This window comes from Leucoraja erinacea, unplaced genomic scaffold, assembly GCF_028641065.1.
Source record: "Leucoraja erinacea ecotype New England unplaced genomic scaffold, Leri_hhj_1 Leri_84S, whole genome shotgun sequence".
NCBI lineage: Eukaryota > Metazoa > Chordata > Chondrichthyes > Rajiformes > Rajidae > Leucoraja > Leucoraja erinaceus.
Window position 1 is genome coordinate 78,935 of NW_026576784.1, and position 20,738 is coordinate 99,672.

Genomic DNA, 20,738 nt, shown 5'->3' on the forward strand with positions numbered 1-20,738 from the left:
GCATATGAATGGTGTTTAGGGTCTTGTAATTACGGCACACTCCCCCTTTCATTTAACCTCCCAAAGGTTGGTGGTGGGTGTTTGTCAGGTTGGAGGCCAGTGACTAGTGGGGTGCCACGGGGATCTGTGTTGGGTCCACTGTTGTTTGTCATGTACATCAATGATCTGGATGATGGTGTGGTAAATTGGATTAGTAAGTATGCAGATGATACTAAGATAGGTGGGGTTATGGATAATGAAGTAGATTTTCAAAGTCTACAGAGAGATTTATGCCAGTTGGATGAGTGGGCTGAAAGATGGCAGATGGAGTTTAATGCTGATAAGTGTGAGGTGCTACATCTTGGCAGGACAAATCAAAATAGGACGTACATGGTAAATGGTAGGGAATTGAAGAATACAGTTGAACAGAGGGATTTGTGAATAACTGTGCACAGTTCCCTGAAAGTGGAATCTCATGTAGATAGGGTGGTAAAGAAAGTTTTTGGTGTGCTGGCCTTTATAAATCAGAGCATTGAGTATAGAAGTTGGGATGTAATGTTAAAATTGTACAAGGCATTGGTGAGACCAATTCTGGAGTATGGAGTACAATTTTGGTCGCCCAATTATAGGAAGGATGTCAACAAAATAGAGATAGTACAGAGATTTACTAGAATGTTGCCTGGGTTTCAGCAACTAAGTTGCAGAGAAAGGTTGAATAAGTTAGGTCTTTATTCTTTGGAGCGCAGAAGGTTAAGGGGGGACTTGATAGAGGTCTTTAAAATGATAGACAGAGTTGACGTGGATAAGCTTTTCCCACTGAGAGTAGGGAAGATTCAAACAAGGGGACATGACTTGAGAATTAAGGGACAGAAGTTTAGGGGTAACATGAGGGGGAACTTCTTTACTCAGAGAGTGGTGGCTGTGTGGAATGAGCTTCCAGTGAAGGTGGTGGAGGCAGGTTCGTTTTTATCATTTAAAAATAAATTGGATAGTTATATGGACGGGAAAGGAATGGAGGGTTATGGTCTGAGCGTAGGTATATGGGACTAGGGGAGAATACGTGTTCGGCACGGAGTAGGAGGGTCGAGATGGCCTGTTTCCGTGCTGTAATTGTTATATGGTTATATGGTGTGTGGGTGATTCTCACGTATCTCAGGCCCAAAGGTATGTTCCACCATTATTAATCCTCCCTCATTGAATCAGCTCACAGGCTGGGAGAATCAAAAGGCAGGACACACACAGGAATGGTCAGCATTATGTTCCATCGTCATTGCTCTGACAATTTGACCAACTATTCACCATCATCCTGTACCCTAGATACCCCTCCTCACTCAGCAGCACCACCAGGTTTGTGGCCATTTGCAGTAGATTTCCAGCCTTCTCCTTTATCAGCAAGTTAACTGAGAACGTGCGTGGATTTACTTTGTATCTTTATTGTTTTACTTTTAATAACATTAGTAAATTAAAGTTGCTTTACAGCGTAACAAACAAATAGAAATATATTCTTCTTCAACAAACTGTAGCGTCAGAAATATTGAGACATTACAGGAATAGGTCATAGAATTAAACTCATGATTACATTCAATCACGTCATTGAGAAATGATCAACCATGTAATTGACAGAATGAAAGAGGATCTGTCATCGACAATATTAGGTTGGATTCCTGTCAAACCACCACCACCTCACACACCCACACCCACCCCACCCCCACCCCACACCCACACCCACCCCACACTGCCCAACACCCCACACCCACACCCACCCCACACCCACACCCACCCCACACCCACACCATACCCACACTGCCCAACAGCCCCACCCCACACCCCACACTGCCCAACAGCCCCCCCACACCCCCCACACTGCCCAACAACAGCCCACCCCACACCCCACACTGCCCAACAGTACACCCCACCCCACACCCCACACTCGCACAATCTTCTGTTGATGATCCGAATGCAGGATCTGCTCAGCTGCTTCCCCTCTTCTTCCGTTTTCCTTGGGCTTGACTTATTTACAGTAGAGCTGCTTCCTCAGTATCTCACGTAACTGTGGAGCAGAGCAGTGGATGGTGAGGGTGAGACCGCAATGTGTGGGATCACGGCATAGAGCTGGGGCACATGATGGAGGAGCACGAATCCTTCCTTCACCCCCGCAGAACCCGTCACTAAACACCAGGGGATTCCCTCCCCTTAATACCAGCAACTCCATCCCCACAACACCAGCAGAACCCATCACCAGGAGGATCCCTGCCCCACACCACCAACTCCATCCCCACAACACCAGCAGAACCCATCACCAGGAGGATCCCTGCCCCACACCACCAACTCCATCCCCACAACACCAGCAGAACCCATCACCAGGAGGATCCCTCCCCTTAATACCAGCAACTCCATCCCCACAACACCAGCAGAACCCATCACCAGGAGGATCCCTCCCCTTAATACCACCAACTCCATCCCCCAACACCAGCAGAACCCACACCAGCAGAACCCATCCCCCATACCAGGATCCATCCCCACCCCAGCAATACCCATCACCAGGAGGATCCCTCCCCTTAATACCAGCAACTCCATCCCCACAACACCAGCAGAACCCATCACCAGGAGGATCCCTCCCCTTAATACCAGCAACTCCATCCCCACAACACCAGCAGCAGAACCCATCACCAGGAGGATCCCTCCCCACACCACCAACTCCATCCCCATAACACCAGGACCACACATACCTTCCAAATCACCTCTCTCATAAACTGTGTAAAGGTCCTGCCTCCCACTGTCCAAGCACAGGATTGGATGTAACACCACCTGCTCTAATACCAGGGGAAGCTCCTTCCTCACCCACCATGGAAATCCCCTCGTCCACACAATGTGGGAACTCACCACCCAGGGGAATGTCCACAAGTTTACACTTGCATGAGCGCAAGCCCCCACCACAGTGGATCTAAGAAACATCTTCCACCTGAATACAAAGGATTCCAACCACCACTCCTCCATCCTGGAGAATCCCCTCACACCTCCATCGTGGGGATATATTTACCCCTCCTCTACACCTCTCCTCCATCATGTGGATATATTTACCCCTCCTTCACACCTCCATCGTGGGGATACACCCACCACATAACCTCAAACCAAAGAACTGACTGGGGAAGAAAGTAGAATGGGGTCGGGGGGCGACTGGGTGGAGATGGGGGCGGGAGACTGATTGAGGGCGGCGGGAGGCTGACTGGGGTCAGGGGAGACAGACTGGGGTCAGGGGAGACAGACTGGGGTCAGGGGAGACATACTGGGGTCAGGGGAGACAGACTGGGGTCAGGGGGAGACAGATGGGTCAGGGGAGATAGACTGGGGTCAGGGGAGACAGACTGGGGTCAGGGGAGACAGACTGGGGTCAGACTGGGGTCGGGAGACAGACTGGGATCAGGGGAGATAGACTGGGGTCAGGGGAGACAGACGGGTCAGGGGAGACAGACGGGGATCAGGGGAGACAGACTGGGGTCGGGAGACAGACTGGGGTCGGGAGACAGACTGGGGTCAGGGGAGACTGGGGTCAGGGGAGACAGACTGGGGTCGGGAGACAGACTGGGGTCAGGGGAGATAGACTGGGGTCAGGGGAGACAGACTGGGGTCAGGGGAGACCGACTGGGGTCAGGGGAGATAGACTGGGGTCAGGGGAGACAGACTGGGGTCAGGGGAGACTGATGGGACGGGGGGGGGGGGGACTGACGGGCGGGGGGGGCCGGAGGGGGGGGGGGGACTGTTTGGGGTGCGTTCATCAGCTGACGGTCACTGAGTGAGGAGGGAGGGTGAGGGTCACTGTGAACATAGTTGTCGGGCCTCGGGTTAGCGACGGGTAAACGCTCACCTCCTGGAGATAGACGTTCATGTCCTCGGGCGATCCCTGGTCCCCAATGAACAGCACTTGTGCCTCGCTGATCAACCTCTCGCACTCCTTCTCCGTCAGCAGCCAGGGGGCTGGAAGTGGGAGAGAACGTCCGTCACTCGGCTGTGTGAGTTGACAAGGCCCGCGGGACCCAGTCTGTGTCAGAGCGATGGTAGTGGTGGTGGAGACAAGGGCAGAAACCCAGACAACACAAGGACAGCGGGATCCATCTGACCAGACAAGACCCACGGTCCTGACTGATGACCACACGGGGTGACACTGGACACTGGGCACCAACTGATGACCACAAGGGGTGACACCGGACACTGGGCCCTGACTGATGACCACACGGGGTGACACTGGACACTGGGCACCAACTGATGACCACAAGGGGTGACACTGGACACTGGGCCCTGACTGATGACCACACGGGGTGACACTGGACACTGGGCCCTGACTGATGACCACACGGGGTGACACTGGACACTGGGCCCTGACTGATGACCACACGGGGTGACACTGGACACTGGGCCCTGACTGATGACCACACGGGGTGACACTGGACACTGGGCCCTGACTGATGACCACACGGGGTGACACTGGACACTGGGCCCTGACTGATGACCACACGGGGTGACACTGGACACTGGGCACCAACTGATGACCACACGGGGTGACACTGGACACTGGGCCACTGACTGATGACCACACGGGGTGACACTGGACACTGGGCCCTGACTGATGACCACACGGGGTGACACTGGACACTGGGCACCAACTGATGACCACAAGGGGTGACACTGGACACTGGGCACCAACTGATGACCACACGGGGTGACACTGGACACTGGGCCCTGACTGATGACCACACGGGGTGACACTGGACACTGACTCTGATTGGCGACCCCACCACACACAAGACCGATACCTGAACATGTCTCTTCCTTTGGGGCAGTGGATGGTGTCCCGCTGGGCTCTCTGGTTGTTGACTTTTTGTGCGCCTCAGTTCCGGCACCCTCGGGTCCTGGAACAAGTGAAGAGATGGGAGAGTGAGAGTGGAATCATGTAAATATGCCACCAGGATGGGCAGGAAATGGATGACTTCAACCTCTAGAGAAACCTCGGCCGTTCGCTGACCCCGTGACTCCCCCTCCTTAACCTCTGACTGGACAGTCCGAGTGGGGACCAGCTTCAGGACTGACCATGGGGAGCACCGTTCCCATCAATGATCCCAATCTTGATTCCTGAGCTTTCAGACCCTGCTGGGGCATTGGTCAAACTGGGACCAGGGTCTCCAGTCATGGTTCCCTTTGTGTGCCTGAGTGGTGTCCAACTGCAGATCTGGCAGAGAATTGAGGAGTGCGGGGAAAAAGGAAAAGGCTGGAGAGATGGGGAGGTGTCACCAAGACCACAAACATCACCAATATCTGAAGGAGGAATATCCACCCCCAAACAAACAACCAGAAGACCGTAATACATAGGGGCAGAATTAGGCCATTCGGCCCATCGGCCTAGATCCATCATGGCATTGTCCCCTCTCATCGCCATCCCCTGCATTCTCCCTGTAACCTGTAACGCCTTTACTAATCAATAGGCTATCAACCTCTGCTTTAAAAATACTCAATGACTTGGCCTCCAGCACCGTCTGTGGCAATGAATTTCACAGATTCACCATCCTCCGGCTAAATAAATTCTTCCTCAATTCCATGCTAGAGCTACGTCCTTTTATCCTCAGGATGTGCCCTCTGTTCCTAGACTCTCCCTCTCCCCACTTCCACTCTGCCTGGGCCTTTCATTATTGGGTAAGATTCAATGAGATCCCCCTTGTCCTTCTAATCTCCAGTGACTACAGGCCCAGTGCCAGCAAACACTCCTCATCCTCTATCATCCACAGGATCACTGATATAAACATATGGAGCCTCTCAAAAGCCAGCACATCCTTCCTCAGATATGGGGCCAAAAAGTGCCCACATTATTCCACTGGTCTGACCATTAATGAAGCCTCAGCATTATATAATTTGTTTAACATTCGAATCCTCTCGAATGCTAACATTGCATTTGCCTTCCTTACTAACGATTCAACCTGCAAGTTAATCTATTGGGAATCCTGCATCAGCATTCCAAATTCCCAACTCAGATTTATTATCAGTCTGAAGAAGGGTCTCGACCAGAAATGTCATCCATTCCTTCTCTCCAGAGATGCTGCCTGTCCCGTTGAGTTACTCCAGCGCTTTCTTCAGATTTATTAATCCTCTCACCATTTCTAAACATTCACAGTATTCCTTCTACCAAAGTGCATGACCTCACACTTTACTGTTCTGTATTCCATTTGCCACTTCTTTCCCTAACCTGTCAACTTGTCTAAGTCCTTCTACAGAGACCCTGCTTCCTCAATACTACTGCCCCTCCGCCTATCTTCATATTATCCGCCAACTTAGACACAATGCCATCAATTCTATATACCGATCTTTAACATACAACATGGCAAGTAGTTGAATCAACACTGGCCACTGTGGAACACCACTTGTCACTTGCAGCCAACCAGAAAAGACATCCTTTATTTACACTCTTTGCTTTCTGTCAGTCAGACAAACTTTAGAAACATAGACAATAGGTGCAGGAGTAGAGGCCATTCGGCCCTTCGAGCCTGCACTGCCATTCAATATGATCATGGCTGATCATCCAACTCAGTATCCTGTACCTGCCTTCTCTCCATACTCCCTGATCCCTTTAGCCACGAGGGCCACATCTAACTCCCTCTTAAATATAGCCAATTAACTGGCCTCAACTACCTTCTGTGGCAGAGAATTCCAGAGATTCACCACTCTCTGTGTGAAAAATGTTTTCCTCATCTCGGTCCTAAAAGATTTCCCCTTATCCTTAAACTGTGACCACCCCTTGTCCTGGACTTCCCCAACATCGGGAACAGTCTTCCTGCATCTAGCCTGTCCAACCAGTTAAGAATGTTGTAAGTTTCTATAAGATTCCCCCTCAATCGTCTAAATCCTAGTGAGTACAAACCAAGTCTATCCACTCATTCTTCATATGAAAGTCCTGACATCCCAGGAATCAGTCTGGTGAACCTTCTCTGCACTCCCTCTATGGCAATAATGTCTTTCCTCAGACCAAAACTGTACGCAATACTCCAAGTGTGGTCTCACCAAGACCCTGTACAACTGCAGTAGAACCTCCCTGCTCCTATACTCAAATCCTTTTGCTATGAATGCTAACATACCATTCGTTTTCTTTACTGCCTGCTGCACCTGCATGCCTACCTTCAATGACTGGTGTACCATGACACCCAAGTCTCGTTGCATCTCCCCTTTTCCTAATCGACCACCATTCAGATAATAGTCTGCTTTCCTGTTTTTGCCACCAAAGTGGATAACCTCACATTAATCCACATTATACTGCATCTGCCAAACATTTGCCCACTCACCCAGCCTATCCAAGTCACCTTGCAGCCTCCTAGCATCCTCCTCACAACTAACACTGCCCCCCAGCTTCGTGTCATCCGCAAACTTGGAGATATTGCATTCAATTCCCTCGTCTAAATCATTAATACATATTGTAAATAGCTGGGGTCCCAGCACTGAGCCTTGCGGTACCCCACTAGTCACTGCCTGCCATTGTGAAAAGGACCCGTTTACTCCTACTCTTTGCTTCCTGTCTGCCAGCCAGTTCTCTATCCACATCAATACTGAACCCCCAATGCCGTGTGCTTTAAGTTTGTATACTAATCTCTTATGTGGGCCCTTGTCGAAAGCCTTCTGGAAGTCCAGATACACCACATCCACTGGTTCTCCCTTATCCATTCTAATAGTTACATCCTCGAAAAAATCTATAAGATTCGTCAGTCATGATTTACCTTTCATAAATCCATGCTGACTTTGTCCAATGATTTCACCACTTTCCAAATGTGCTGCTATCCCATCTTTAATAACTGATTCTAGCAGTTTCCCCACTACCGATGTTAGACTAACTGGTCTGTAATTCCCCGTTTTCTCTCTCCCTCCCTTTTTAAAAAGTGGGGTTACGTTTGCTACCCGCCAATCTTCAGGAACTACTCCAGAATCTAAAGAGTTTTGAAAAATTATCACTAATGCATCCACTATTTCTGGGGTTACTTCCTTAAGTACTCTGGGATGCAGCCTATCTGGCCCTGGGGATTTATCGGCATTTAATCCATTCAATTTACCTAACACCACTTCCCGGCTAACCTGGATTTCACTCAGTTCCTCCATCTCATTTGACCCCGGTCCCCTGCTATTTCCAGCAGATTATTTATGTCTTCCTTAGTGAAGACAGAACCAAAGTAGTTATTCAATTGGTCCGCCATATCCTTGTTCCCCATGATCAACTCACCTGTTTCTGACTGCAAGGGACCTACATTTGTTTTAACTAATCTTTTTCTCTTCACATATCTATAAAAACTTTTGCAGTCAGTTTTTATGTTCCCTGCCAGTTTTCTTTCATAATTATTTTCCCTTTCCTAATTAAGCCTTTTGTCCTCCTCTGCTGGTCTATGAATTTCTCCCAGTCCTCCGATAGGCTGCTTTTTCTGGCTAATTTGTACGCATCATCCTTCGCTTTGATACTATCCCTGATTTCTCTTGTTATCCACGGATGCACTCTGATCTACTGACCTTTGACCTTTGACTACCTTTCCTGATTTATTTTCTCTTCTCATGTTCCCCTCCCCAACCCATCCCCCACTGCTCCAATGATCCCTCCATCTATACCTGAGCTTGTGTCTAGTTCTGGGACAGTGGACAAATCCTCCTGGGGTTGGGCTGGTGTTTCCTGGGGTTCCCCAGTTGGTACGGAGTGTGGATCTGTAATAAAGTGTGGACAGACAGTGGGTGTAGTGGGGAAATAATCCTGCAGCTCTGCAGCACGGAAATGAGCCTCGCCTGATGTTTCAGTGGGAGAGCATTTTGGGAAAGTGATCACAGTTTTAAGAGAGTTATGAATAGGTGTGTCTGGACCTTGGGGGAAATATTAAATTGGGGCAAAGGACATTACAGCACTATTAGACTGACACTAGGGAGACTAAAATGGGGGCAGCAGTTATTAGGTTAGCCCACATCTGACGTTGGAGTTTCGCTGGGAAATGTCCATGTTCTCCGGAGATGCTGCTTGACCTGCTGAGTTAGTCCAGCACTTTGTGTCTTTTGTAAATGTGTAGAGATGATACATTTGGTGAAGGTGCAGATGGTGAGGAAGGCTGTCAAAGTATTCAGTGGGTGTAGATTTGCTACAGAAATGGGCAGAGAAATGGCAGATGGAGTTTAGTCCGAGTAAGTGTGAGGTGTTGACCTTTGGAATCCGTATATAACGAGAAATTATGGTTAATAGCGAGACCCTTGAGACCATTGATGTGCAGAGGGGTTTTGGGGTCCAAGTCTATAATAACCTCAAAGTGGCAATGATAGAAAGGCATATGGTTTGCTTGCCTTCATCTGTCAGGGCTTTGAGTTTCAGAGGTAATGGCTGTCAACGAGTATTTTGTTTAGGCAAGTGGACATGCAATGAATAGAAGGATATGGATTAGGTGCAGGCAGAGGAGATATGTTTAACAGCATTATCTGTGGCACGGATATTGTGGGACAATGGGCTTGTTCCTGTACTGTTCTGTGTTTCACTCTCCCCAACACTGATACCTGAGCTTACAGACCCTGCTGGGTCACTGGTCAAACCCTGACCAGAGTCTCCACTCGTTGTTCCCTGGGGTTCCTGAGTTGTGCCCAATGGTGGATCTGGAAGAAGAGAATGGAGGTGGGATAGGGAGGGTGAGAGATGAAAACACAATGATCAGCTGATCAGGTGGGAAGTCGGCTGCAGACACAAAGAGTCCATGCTAACACCACAATATACCAAGGGTCACGGACAGGTCACATGTCTCACCTTCAACATTACAAACTCCTCGAACATGGTCTACGCCTCGCTCCCTTGTAAAGCCGTGCTCTTGTAGAGTACTCTCACACTCTCTCTCTCTGACTCTCTCTGACTCCAGCATTCAGCCCCTGCCCCTATGGGTCGGTCTGTCTACAAAATATATTCTCCTCAAGCTCTCCATTTTTTTCCACTTCATCCTCAATCTCATGTCCATAAATTCATGTCATGGAACAGAATGAGGCAATTCGGCCCATCGACTACTCATGGTTGATATATCGTTCCCTGTCAACCCTATTCTCCTGTCTTCCCCTCCAAACCTTTGACCAACTTTGTAATTAGAAACTGTAAATCTCCACTTTAAAAATACTATCATCTTGGAGATACCAATGTCGTCAGATACCTGAGCTTGTATCTGGTTCTGGGACCTTGGACAAATCCTCCTGGGGTTGGGCTGTTGTTTCCTGGGATTCCCCAGTTGGTACGGAGTGTGGATCTGTAATAAAGTGTGGACAGACAGTGGGTGTAGTGGGGAAATAATCCCGCAGCTCTGAAGTGCACGGCCAACACCAGTCTCTGGTGACCCCAACAATTGTCCATCCCTCTCCCTCCACTCCATCATTCCATCCGTTACACATTGCAATCTGTCCAGCATAATCCCACTGATTTCATGGCCCCTCCCCTGCCATCTCACCCCTCTCTCTCCCCTGTAGCCATCTCTCTCTACCTCCTCCCCTTGCCATCACCAAGTCCCACAGGTGATGTATCTGGCCTTCAACAATGCCCACTCCTGAAACACAGTCCTCACCACACTTCTATGTTCCCACTCAACCCTCTCTCCGACAGAGCTGCATTTGATCTCGCACTCTCCCTCTCTCCCTCCACCCTCCTCTCCCTCTCTGCCCTGCCCCCTGTGTCAGTCAGTCATCAAATACATTCTCCTCGACCTCTCCACTCTCTTTCCTCCTCCACCCTCAATCACCAGTCACCCACTCCCTCCTTACCCATCATTCCGTTCTTCTATACTTACTCATTTCCAATATATCTACTTGCCCCCCTATCCCGCTCTCCAAGACCTGCCCCCCCTCACTGTTTGAAACTCCTCCACCCAGGGCACATCCCAACTACTGATGTTGCAGAGAAGATTTTAGACAAAAATGCCAGGACTCGAGGGCCTGAGCCAGAGGTAGATGTTGAGCCGACTAGGACTTCATGAGAGGAAAAGTTCGGGGAAATGCAGTCTTTTCCCAGAGTAGGGAAATGCAGAATCGGAGGAAATAGGTTTAAGGAGAGGGGTTTTTTTACACAAAGGGTGGTAGGTATTTGTTACAAGCTGCAGGAGGAGGTAGTTAAGGCAGGTATGATCACTACTTTAAAAAAATAACTAGACTAAGTGGGACCCTGTCACACGGGAGGCCTGGTCCCCCAACGCAACCCGCTGCCCATTACAATATTCCACCACTCACCCGATCCCCCAACGCAACCCGTCCCCCCAACGTAATATTGCACCACTTACCTACCACTACCACAACTCATTACCCCTCCCACTGATCTTACATTTCTCATTCTTTGCACCATTTTGCCTCCTTAGTTCCCATAACCCCTCAGCTGTTGCTCTGCCCTGGTCTGATCCTCAGAGAAAACCCACCCCTGCTCACAACCCCAAGTTATAACCCTTCCTTGAAGCCTGCAACCCACCCCACTAACCACTGAAACTCCCTTACCCATTAAACCCATATGGAGGCACACGGAACTGCAGGAGCTGCTTTACAAAGAAAGACACAAAGTGCTGGAGTAACTCAGCGGGTAGGCAGCATTTCTACAGCGGTTTCTTCAACCATCCTCAATCCAAGGGTGAAGTCTGAAGAAGGGCCTCAACCTGAAACGTCACCTATTCTTTTTTCCAGAGATGCTGCCTGACCCGCTGAGCTACTCCAGCATTTTGTGTCTATCAATCCAAGGGGGATTATTGTCCACTGTTGAACAAACTACCGCCCTCTCCAAAAGCCGGCTGTAGGGTTAATGAGGACAAGCAATAACATGTGAGAGGACTTGGTACCTGAGGATGTGTCTCCCACTGGGACAGAAGACGGTTCCTGGGTGGATTCTCCAGTCGATGATTCCTGGGTCTGTTCCCCTGTGGACATCTGGTGATCTGGAATAATGGAACAGAGAAACGGGAGTGTAGTAACACCACAACAGGTCATCAGACTGGAAAAAGTGTTTGGGAACTAAAGGACTGGAAGCATCATCCAGTCTCTCTTCACCCACTCTCCTTCCAAAACATGTCTTAGAAACATAGAAACATAGACATTAGGTGCAGGAGTAGGCCATTCGGCCCTTCGAGCCTGCACCGCCATTCAATATGATCATGGCTGATCATCCAACTCAGTATCCCGTACCTGCCTTCTCTCCATACCCTCTGATCCCCTTAGCCACAAGGGCCACATGTAACTCCCTCTTAAATATAGCCAATGAACTGGCCTCGACTACCCTCTGTGGCAGAGAGTTTCAGAGATTCACCACTCTCTGTGTGAAAAAAGTTCTTCTCATCTCAGTTTTAAAGGATTTCCCCCTTATCCATAAGCTGTGACCCCTTGTCCTGGACTTCCCCAACATTGGGAGCAATCTTCCTGCATCTAGCCTGTCCAACCCCTTAAGAATTTTGTACGTTTCTATAAGATCCGCTCTCAGTCTCCTAAATTCTAGAGAGTATAAACCAAGTCTATCCAGTCTTTCTTCATAAGACAGTCCTGACATCCCAGGAATCAGTCTGGTGAACCGTCTCTGCACTCCCTCTATGGCAAGAATGTCCTTCCTCAGATTTGGAGACCAAAACTGTACGCAATACTCCAGGTGTGGTCTCACCAAGACCCTGTACAACTGCAGTAGAAGGTCCCTGCTCCTATACTCAAATCCTTTTGCAATGAAAGCTAACATACCATTTGCTTTCTTCACTGCCTGCTGCACCTGCATGCCTACTTTCAATGACTGGAGTACCATGACACCCAGGTCTCGCTGCATCTCCCCTTTTCCTAGTCAGCCACCATTTAGATAATAGTCTGCTTTCCTGTTTTTGCCACCAAAATGCATAACCTCACACTTATCCACATTATACTGCATCTGCCAAACATTTGCCCACTCACCCAGCCTATCCAAGTCACCTTGCAGTCTCCTAGCATCCTCCTCACAGTTAACACTGCCCCCCAGCTTAGTGTCATCTTACTCCACGTGACCCCCCCCCCCCCCCCCCACTCTGAGTTGGGGTGAATTTCTGCACTAATGGACTTTAATAGTAAGATTAAACGAGTACTTACCAGTATGAAGTTTGATCTGTATTTTATGAGGAGTTACGGTGAGGTATTACGTGAAGATCCCAGCCCAGTGCGCAGGTGCGGCATACTTCGAAGCAGCGGTGTGAAATCACAGGATAGACACAATATTTGAAGTAAGATAGTAAAGATCATGAGACATCAGTTTATTAGTTTGATCTATATATTGAGGGTGGGAGCGGAGGGCACGTAATACCTCACCGTAACTCCTCATAAAATACAGATCAAACTTCATACTGGTAAGTACTCGTTTAATCTTACTATTTTACTTCGGAGTCACGTGAGTGATTCCGTGAAGACTTCAAAGGTCTATGATTTCAAACCGTGTAACAGTTTTTATTTCACTCACTGCCGAAGTTTTTGAGGGAGGAAGTGTTATCGTAATCAACCAGTGGATCTGCTTTCACAAGAAACAGAAAGGTATTTGTTAACAATAACAACATAAAGAGCTCCCCTGAGCTTAAATTAATATTGCAGTTTGTAATATTCTTTCTGCAATTAAATCAGGTTTATCAACGGTTTACAATAAAAATGTTCTGAACGTCGTTCCCTTGACCATTCTGCCGTATTGAGAATGTGGTCAACCGGGATGTCCATTCGTTCAGCCGCTGATATCAATGCTGCCCTAGTGGAATGGGATTAAATTGTATTATTATCTATTCCGGCAGCTTTCAGTACCTGTTTGAGCCACCTTGGAGTGGTTGGCTCGTACCCCGTCTTGGGGTTTCTGTGGTTGACCCATAGGCTTTCCTCTCCCTCTAAGATTGTGGGTTGTGTCTATATATTGTAGTAGATGGGTCACCACACTCAACCTGGACTCTGGTGGGTAGGCCCGGAATCCCACCAGTGAATTGGGCGTTCCTGGTCCATATAGCCATATAACGATTACAGCACGGAAAACACAGGCGATCTCGACCCTACTAGTCCGTGCCGAACTCATAATCTCGCCTAGTCCCATATACCTGCGAGTTAGATTTTTACCAGACCTAGAATATGAACGTGATGCGTCTGGGGTAATCACCATGTTATCCAGTCTAGTTTTATGGAGTGACTGGACTCTGTGAGCGTATACGAGAGCCATAAGCATGAGCGTTTTTAACATAGATTGAGCAAGCTGAGGGATCTGGCTGGTGCCATTCTCTGAGATATGTCAATATCACACCAATATCCCATACATGGGTATACCTGGGTTTTTGGGGCTTATTATTATAGTTGCCCTTCATAAGTTTATCTTCAGTGGATGGGATCCCATGCTCTGCTGTCATGCTGTTTTGGATAAGCAGACAACGCGCTCCATGCTGTATTGACGGCACTGTAACTCACCTTTTAGTCATGGTGTAGATGTTCCAGGAACTCCAATGCGTCAGTAGTTGAATAGTTTGGTATGTTGTCCCTGCGTCGTGGCAGTATTTTACCCATGTTAGCTCTTGGTGACTGTTCGCAGGGATGCCGACATGGTGGTAATGGTTCCTTTGGATAATCCCAGTCCCTGGTAAGGTCTATTCAAAACCTGCACCCAGGAGTTTGATGTTTTTCTGGCATGGGTGGCTTGTGCCTGATACTGGGTTGAGTCAGCAACCATGGTCCACTAGGGAAATCCATAGGTGACTCGCCCACCGTGTCGTGATGAACTGGGAACCATGGCTTAGGCCGGTCGGGCACGTTCAATATCTCGGAGACAGATTCCATCTGTATTGCGAAGTGCCCGTCTGATGAGGCAGAAGGGAGGAAGGCAAAGCAGAAATTCCCCCTTCCAGCGTGTAGGCATCTACCGCTGCTGCCTCTGATCTGGTTCCTAAGTCACATACATAGGTTAATGGTGATCCCGTCTTGTGCAACCAAATTGATATCTGGCTTTCAAACTGCTTAATACCGTTAGCAGATATTTTGGGTTTGACATCTATTCAATGTTATCATAAATTTTTACCCGTGATGTGGTGTCTCCCACTGTGTTCTAGCTTCCTAGGACATAGGCAGCTGATAGTTAAAATGTCTTTTGACACACCATTGCCAGATCTGTTTGACCAATTTGTTGCACAACAATGATTATTATGCTCCCCATATGGTTGATATAAGCCACCACCATAGTATTATCAATCCGTAACCACATATGTACGTGCTGCATTTGAAATGCATATGCTTTTTAGCCCAATAGGCGATCACCAATCCCAAGTAGTTGATGCCCGGTGTGTGTAGTAACGATGTTTCTGAATAGGTCCATCTGTTACCTGTGCTGGATATGGAGTTTAGTTGCTCCCCAGCCTAAAGTACTGGCAACGGTTTTTAATAACCAAGTTGGGATTGGTGATGATAATAGGGCTGAGAACTATGCCAAATATATGTCTGCCCACCACCTTAATTGTGATATAGCTTCAGTGGGTACATTCATGATTTGATTATAGTGACCCAAGTACCTTGGCAAAGTAACAGTCATATGGATGGAATTGTTATTGAAGCCCAGATAATCCATGGTAGTTAACGGCTTCAATTCTGATTTATCTGGGCGTGGGATGAACCTCAGCTTTAGGGAGCTGTTTCGTAGCTAGAACTGCTGCCACAGCTAATTCCTTTGTTTCCCCTAATATGAGGATATCATCCAATATATGCCATGATTATGCTTGTTTTCTTAATATTTTCATGGCCATTTTTAATATTTATAATAGTTTAGGGCTGAGGTTAGACCATTGGGAATGCTCTATACTCCCATAGTTGCCCTAACCGGGATATCCATTATCCAGGTAAAATTTTTTAGGTATCTATAATGATCCTAGTGTATGGGTATAAGATAGTTAGCATCTTCCATATCAATGCTCGCCATAGGTATCCTTGGGAGATCAGATGTCTGGCAGTGACAAAAACCCGTCTCCATCTTAAAGTGTATATACTCAACAGATTTATTTAGTGATATTAGATCAATGATGATGCTACATTCACCATCTTTTGTAGTTTTGGTGAATATATTCGATACAAATTCCAATGGTTCATGTTTACTCCCATGATCCGTTTAGTAATGAGCCTTTCTAGTTCAGCTTGACCTTCTCACTTCTCTTTCTTAGAGGGAGAAAATGCCCTTTGGGCGCATTGCTGAACTGGCGGTAATATGCCCAATTTGAATTCAAGTTTTTATCCACTAATACTGTTGAGTATATATTAGTTATTTGTGACAGCACCCCATGCTTTATCAACAAGTGTAAATGCCCCCCCCCCCCCCCCCGCAGTTAGTAGAACACCCTTATTTAGTGTAAACTGGGAGGAACCAGACTACCTACCTCCATGTTTATTGTTTTTTCATGAAGGCCTAGTTTTGCTGGTATGCTGGTGCTATCGGTGGGGCGGCGCATTTTCCCACGGCTCCGCTCTGGGCCCCGTCTAAAAAGAACTATGGGGGTAATGTAAAGCGGTCGCCAGGCTTTCACCAGCCTTGTTCGATATTGCTGGTGGAGGCCGAGGGGTGCTGCCAGCTGGGTGTTGGATGCGATGTCCTGCTCGTTCCATGGCCTGCCCTCATGAGGCGCATAGGTTTAGCTGCCTCTCTTCCCGCAGCAGCGGTTTGCATAGCCCCATATATTTGGGGTTGCGGGCAGGTCTTATATGCACAAATGTCAGTCGAGTATCCCAAATTTGGGAACATCTTAGGCGTCAGCACCCTGGTAGTGCAACGGGATAGTCTCATCCTGGGAGAACCACCTTGGTGATCATGGCGTCTTGCCTGCCAGGTGAGTATGATCCGTGGAAAACGAGCAAAGGCGGTAACATCTTGACCCTTCTGTTAGGAGCTTCAGAATTCGCTGCTTTTAGCTCTTGTCTGCGAATCTGCTGACCCAGCTGCCTGCGGATTTGCCTCTAGAAAGGCCTACTCCTGCAGGGCTTTGTTTGGGAAGATGGTCGCGTGGAGGAGCCATGTAGTGGCCCACGACACCCAGTAGCTCTTCCTGATCCTGCTCCCCTGGCATACTGCTGTTCTCGTCCGCCTGCCCAGCGTTTAAGCCAGCCCAGCCCTGGCCTCCTTAGCTAGCCTCAAAAGAGGGAGCAAAAGGGTGTGCTATAAATTGGAGGAGGCATAGCTCAAACTCCGCTGTTGCATCAATCCCTCGACAAGGGAGATGGCTAGTGCAATAGCACTGGGGTAGGAGTGTTAGCTCCCTTGGCATTCAGCCAGTGCCCCTTTTCTCCTGGAGGTTTTGAACTCCATGACCTCCTCTGGCTTGGGGAGAGAGACATAGTTATTTTTGCTGTCTCCACCTGTTCCAGTGTTGGAGGAAGTTGATTCCTGTAGAACCTGTAATTTTGGTAAGATTTTTCTCTTACCTGTATTTAGAGGCTGCCTGCCGTTTTTCAGGCGGCATTGTAGCGGTTCCCGGGCGGCGATTCTCCTTGTCAGGAGTCTGCAGGGCTGCCGGTCGGGTCTTTTAAATTTCCCTCCGGTCCGCTGCTGTTCACCAAACAGCTGTTCAGCGGACCGGCATCAGCGCAGCTTCCTGTCAGTGGTCCGCAGCGTGTGTGGTCCCGTTTGCGCCTTTCCCCCTCCACTGTCGGCTCCTTCGCTGGAGTCGAACGGGGGCCGCTTCCTCTGCTGCTTTGCTCCCCCTGGAGCAAAAACCACAAGGCCCGATTAAGGTAAGTACTTACCTCTCGTTCCTTGGTTGCGGGAGCGCCCGACTCCCGCTGGCCGCGTGTGCACAGCTGTGCGATTATGCCGCACCTGCGCACTGGGCAGGGTTCTTCACGGAATCACTCACGTGACTCCGAAGTAAAATCATATCTACTTGTCAATGATGTTATAGAGGTGTATAAAATCATGATGGCAATAAGTAGGGTAAATGTACATGGTCTTTTCCCAAGTGTTGGGGAAACAAGAATCAGAGGTTTAAGGAAAGAGGGAAATATTAATAGGAACCTGGGAGCATTTTTTAATTCAGAGGATGTTGTGCCCATGGAAGATGCTGCCAGTGGATGTAGTTGAAGCAGGGACTATAACAACATTAAAAAGAGACATGGATAGTGTAGAACAAGTGACACAAACTCCCAGTAAAGATCCACCAGGTTTATTGGCAGATAATAAAGTTACACCGCATATTAGCTTCACTGTGTCTGTATCACGGCTGGCAGCTTGTGTCAGGAGCTGTTAGTATGAATGAAAACCTGGCCTGGAATATAGATAATAGTAGAGTGTGGCATTTGTTTGTTAGTATTGGTTAACATATAAGTACAGATCTACAGACAGGGACATGGAAAGGTTTAGAAGGAAATGGGCCAAGCACGGACAAATGGAACAACCTTAACTGGGGGATCTTAGCCGACATGAATTAATTGGTCCTAGAATGTTGCCTGGGTTTCAACAACTAAGTTACAGAGAAAGGTTGAATAAGTTAGGTCTTTATTCTCTGGAGCGCAGAAGGTTGAGGGGGTGGGACTTGATAGAGGTCTTTGAAATGATGAGAGGGATAGACAGAGTTGATGTGGACAAGCTTTTCCCTTTGAGAATAAGGAAGATTCAAACAAGAGGACATGACTTCAGAATTAAGGGACAGAAGTTTAGGGGTAACATGAGGGGGAACTTCTTTACTCAGAGAGTGGTAGCGGTGTGGAATGAGCTTCCAGTGGAAGTGGTGGAGGCAGGTTCGTTGGTATCATTTAAAAATAAATTGGATAGGCATATGGATGAGAAGGGAATGGAGGGTATAGGTATGAGTGCAGGCAGGTGGGACTAAGGGAAAATAATTGTTCGGCACAGACTTGTAGGGCCGAGATGGCCTGTTTCCGTGCTGTAATTGTTATATGGTTATATGGTTAATTGGGCCGAAGAGTATTTTCCCTGCTGCATGACTACACATGATCTATATCCCTCCGTTCCCTGCAGGTCCATGATCCTATCTGAAAGCCTCTCCGATGCCACTATTGTATCTGCTTCCTCACCACCCATGGCAAAATGTTCCAGTCACCCATCACCCGCTGTGTAAAAAAACTAGACCCACACATCTCATTTAAACTTTGTCTCGCTCATCTTAAAGCTATTCCCTCTCATGGTTGACAATTTTACATTGGGAAAGAATGTCAATAGACAATATTGTCTTCACACTGCCACCCAGCTTTGAGTCATCTGTGAATTTGTGATTAACACTGACTGACTAGTCTAACTGACTCGTCTCTCGATACCTCTTATAACTTTATACTAGACTAAGTGGGACCCGTTGGGTCTCAGCATCACACGGGAGGGCTGGTCACCAACGCAATATTCCACCTCTCCACCAATTCCAATATTGCTCGCCAGTGGGGGGGGGGCTTTCTGTTGCGCTAGTATGGGTGTTGCGGGCCGAAGGTACTGGTTTCCAGAGGGCTAGTATAGTCATTGTGGGCTGAATGGATTTTTGCCAACTGTTGCAACGATTTTAAAAGCCAAGCCAAGGCAAACAATTGGGCTGCAGCCACCCAACAACCAAAATTCATTTTGTGAGCACAAACTTTAAAAAAAGGCGAGGCATCGAGGGGACTCACCGTGGAGTAGACTGCGTTCAGTGTTATTCGCAGCTCAGAGAGCTGTGACCCTCTCGCTTCCTGGGCCTGGCAGAGACTGAGTGAGGGACTACACTTCCAGGTTTTATAGTCCATCTCCTCCCCCCTGCCGCCAGCGGGGGCAGCAGAGAGAATGGCGATTTAAAAAAAACTTTAATATCTCTGATTTTTTCATCAATGGGAAAAATCCTCTGGTCCCGGAAGACGGAGGGGGGCTCTGAGCGAGGTGGCCAAAAATGACGGCCGTAGGTGGCGGCGATCTCCCGGAAATCTCAGCAGTCGGCCAAAAGTGGTCAAGATCAGACTTTTAGTAATATAGATACTTCTATCAGCTATCCTCTCTTTATAGGTAACAGCCCATAATCCAGGCAGACATTAAACCCATGGTCTCCAGCTTCAGAGAGGACCAGGAACCGTTGGGGGAGGAGTGTCGACCGGGTGGTGAGTAGATAAACAGAGCGCGGGGCTTTGTGTTACAGAGGAACCGTTGCAGGAACCGTTGGGGGGGAGGAGTGTCGTCCGGGGTGGTGAGTAGATAAACAGAGTGTGGGGCTTTGTGTTACAGAGGAACCGTTGCAAGGGGAGGGGTGTCGACCGGGCGGTGAGTAGATAAACAGAGTGTGGGGCTTTGTGTTACAGAGGCCCAGGAACCGTTGCAGGGGGGGGAGGAGTGTCGTCCGGGTGGTGAGTATATAAACAGAGCGCGGGGCTTTGTGTTACAGACGCCCAGGAACCGTTGCAGGGGGAGGAGCAGTGTCCGGGTGGTGAGTATATAAACAGAGTGTGGGGCTTTGTGTTACAGAGGCCCAGGAACCGTTGCAGGGGGGCGAGTGTCGTCCGGGCGGTGAGTAGATAAACAGAGTGTGGGGCTTTGTGTTACAGAGGAACCGTTGCAGGGGGAGGAGCGCGTCCGGGTGGGGAGTAGATAAACAGAGCGCGGGGCTTTGTGTTACAGAGGCCCAGGAACCGTTGCAGGGGGAGGAGGTGCAGCGTCCGGGTGGTGAGTAGATAAACAGAGCGTGGGGCTTTGTGTTACAGAGGAACCGTTGCAGGGGGAAGAGCAGCGTCCGGGCGGTGAGTAGATAAACAGAGCGCGGGGCTTTGTGTTACAGAGGCCCAGGAACCGTTGCAGGGGA

At 48.6% G+C, this 20,738-nt stretch overlaps 1 protein-coding gene across 2 annotated transcripts; it reads right to left on the minus strand.

The window, feature by feature from the left end:
- Positions 1-1,902: 1,902 nt before the first annotated feature.
- Positions 1,903-12,339, minus strand: LOC129694892 (mucin-5AC-like). 2 transcript variants are annotated; one of them, XM_055631644.1, is made up of 6 exons: positions 11,817-12,339; positions 10,161-10,253; positions 9,526-9,621; positions 4,791-4,886; positions 3,845-3,954; positions 1,903-2,029 (listed from the first exon to the last, which is right to left on the minus strand). In XM_055631644.1, exons 1-6 carry the CDS (start codon positions 11,962-11,964, stop codon positions 1,991-1,993), a joined length of 582 nt encoding a protein of 193 aa, XP_055487619.1. In that variant the 5' UTR covers positions 11,965-12,339; the 3' UTR covers positions 1,903-1,990. The 2 variants fall into 2 exon arrangements, with proteins under 2 accessions (XP_055487619.1, XP_055487618.1); XM_055631643.1 differs by lacking the exons at positions 1,903-2,029; positions 3,845-3,954 and having other exon boundaries at positions 3,965-4,886.
- Positions 12,340-20,738: the final 8,399 nt, after the last annotated feature.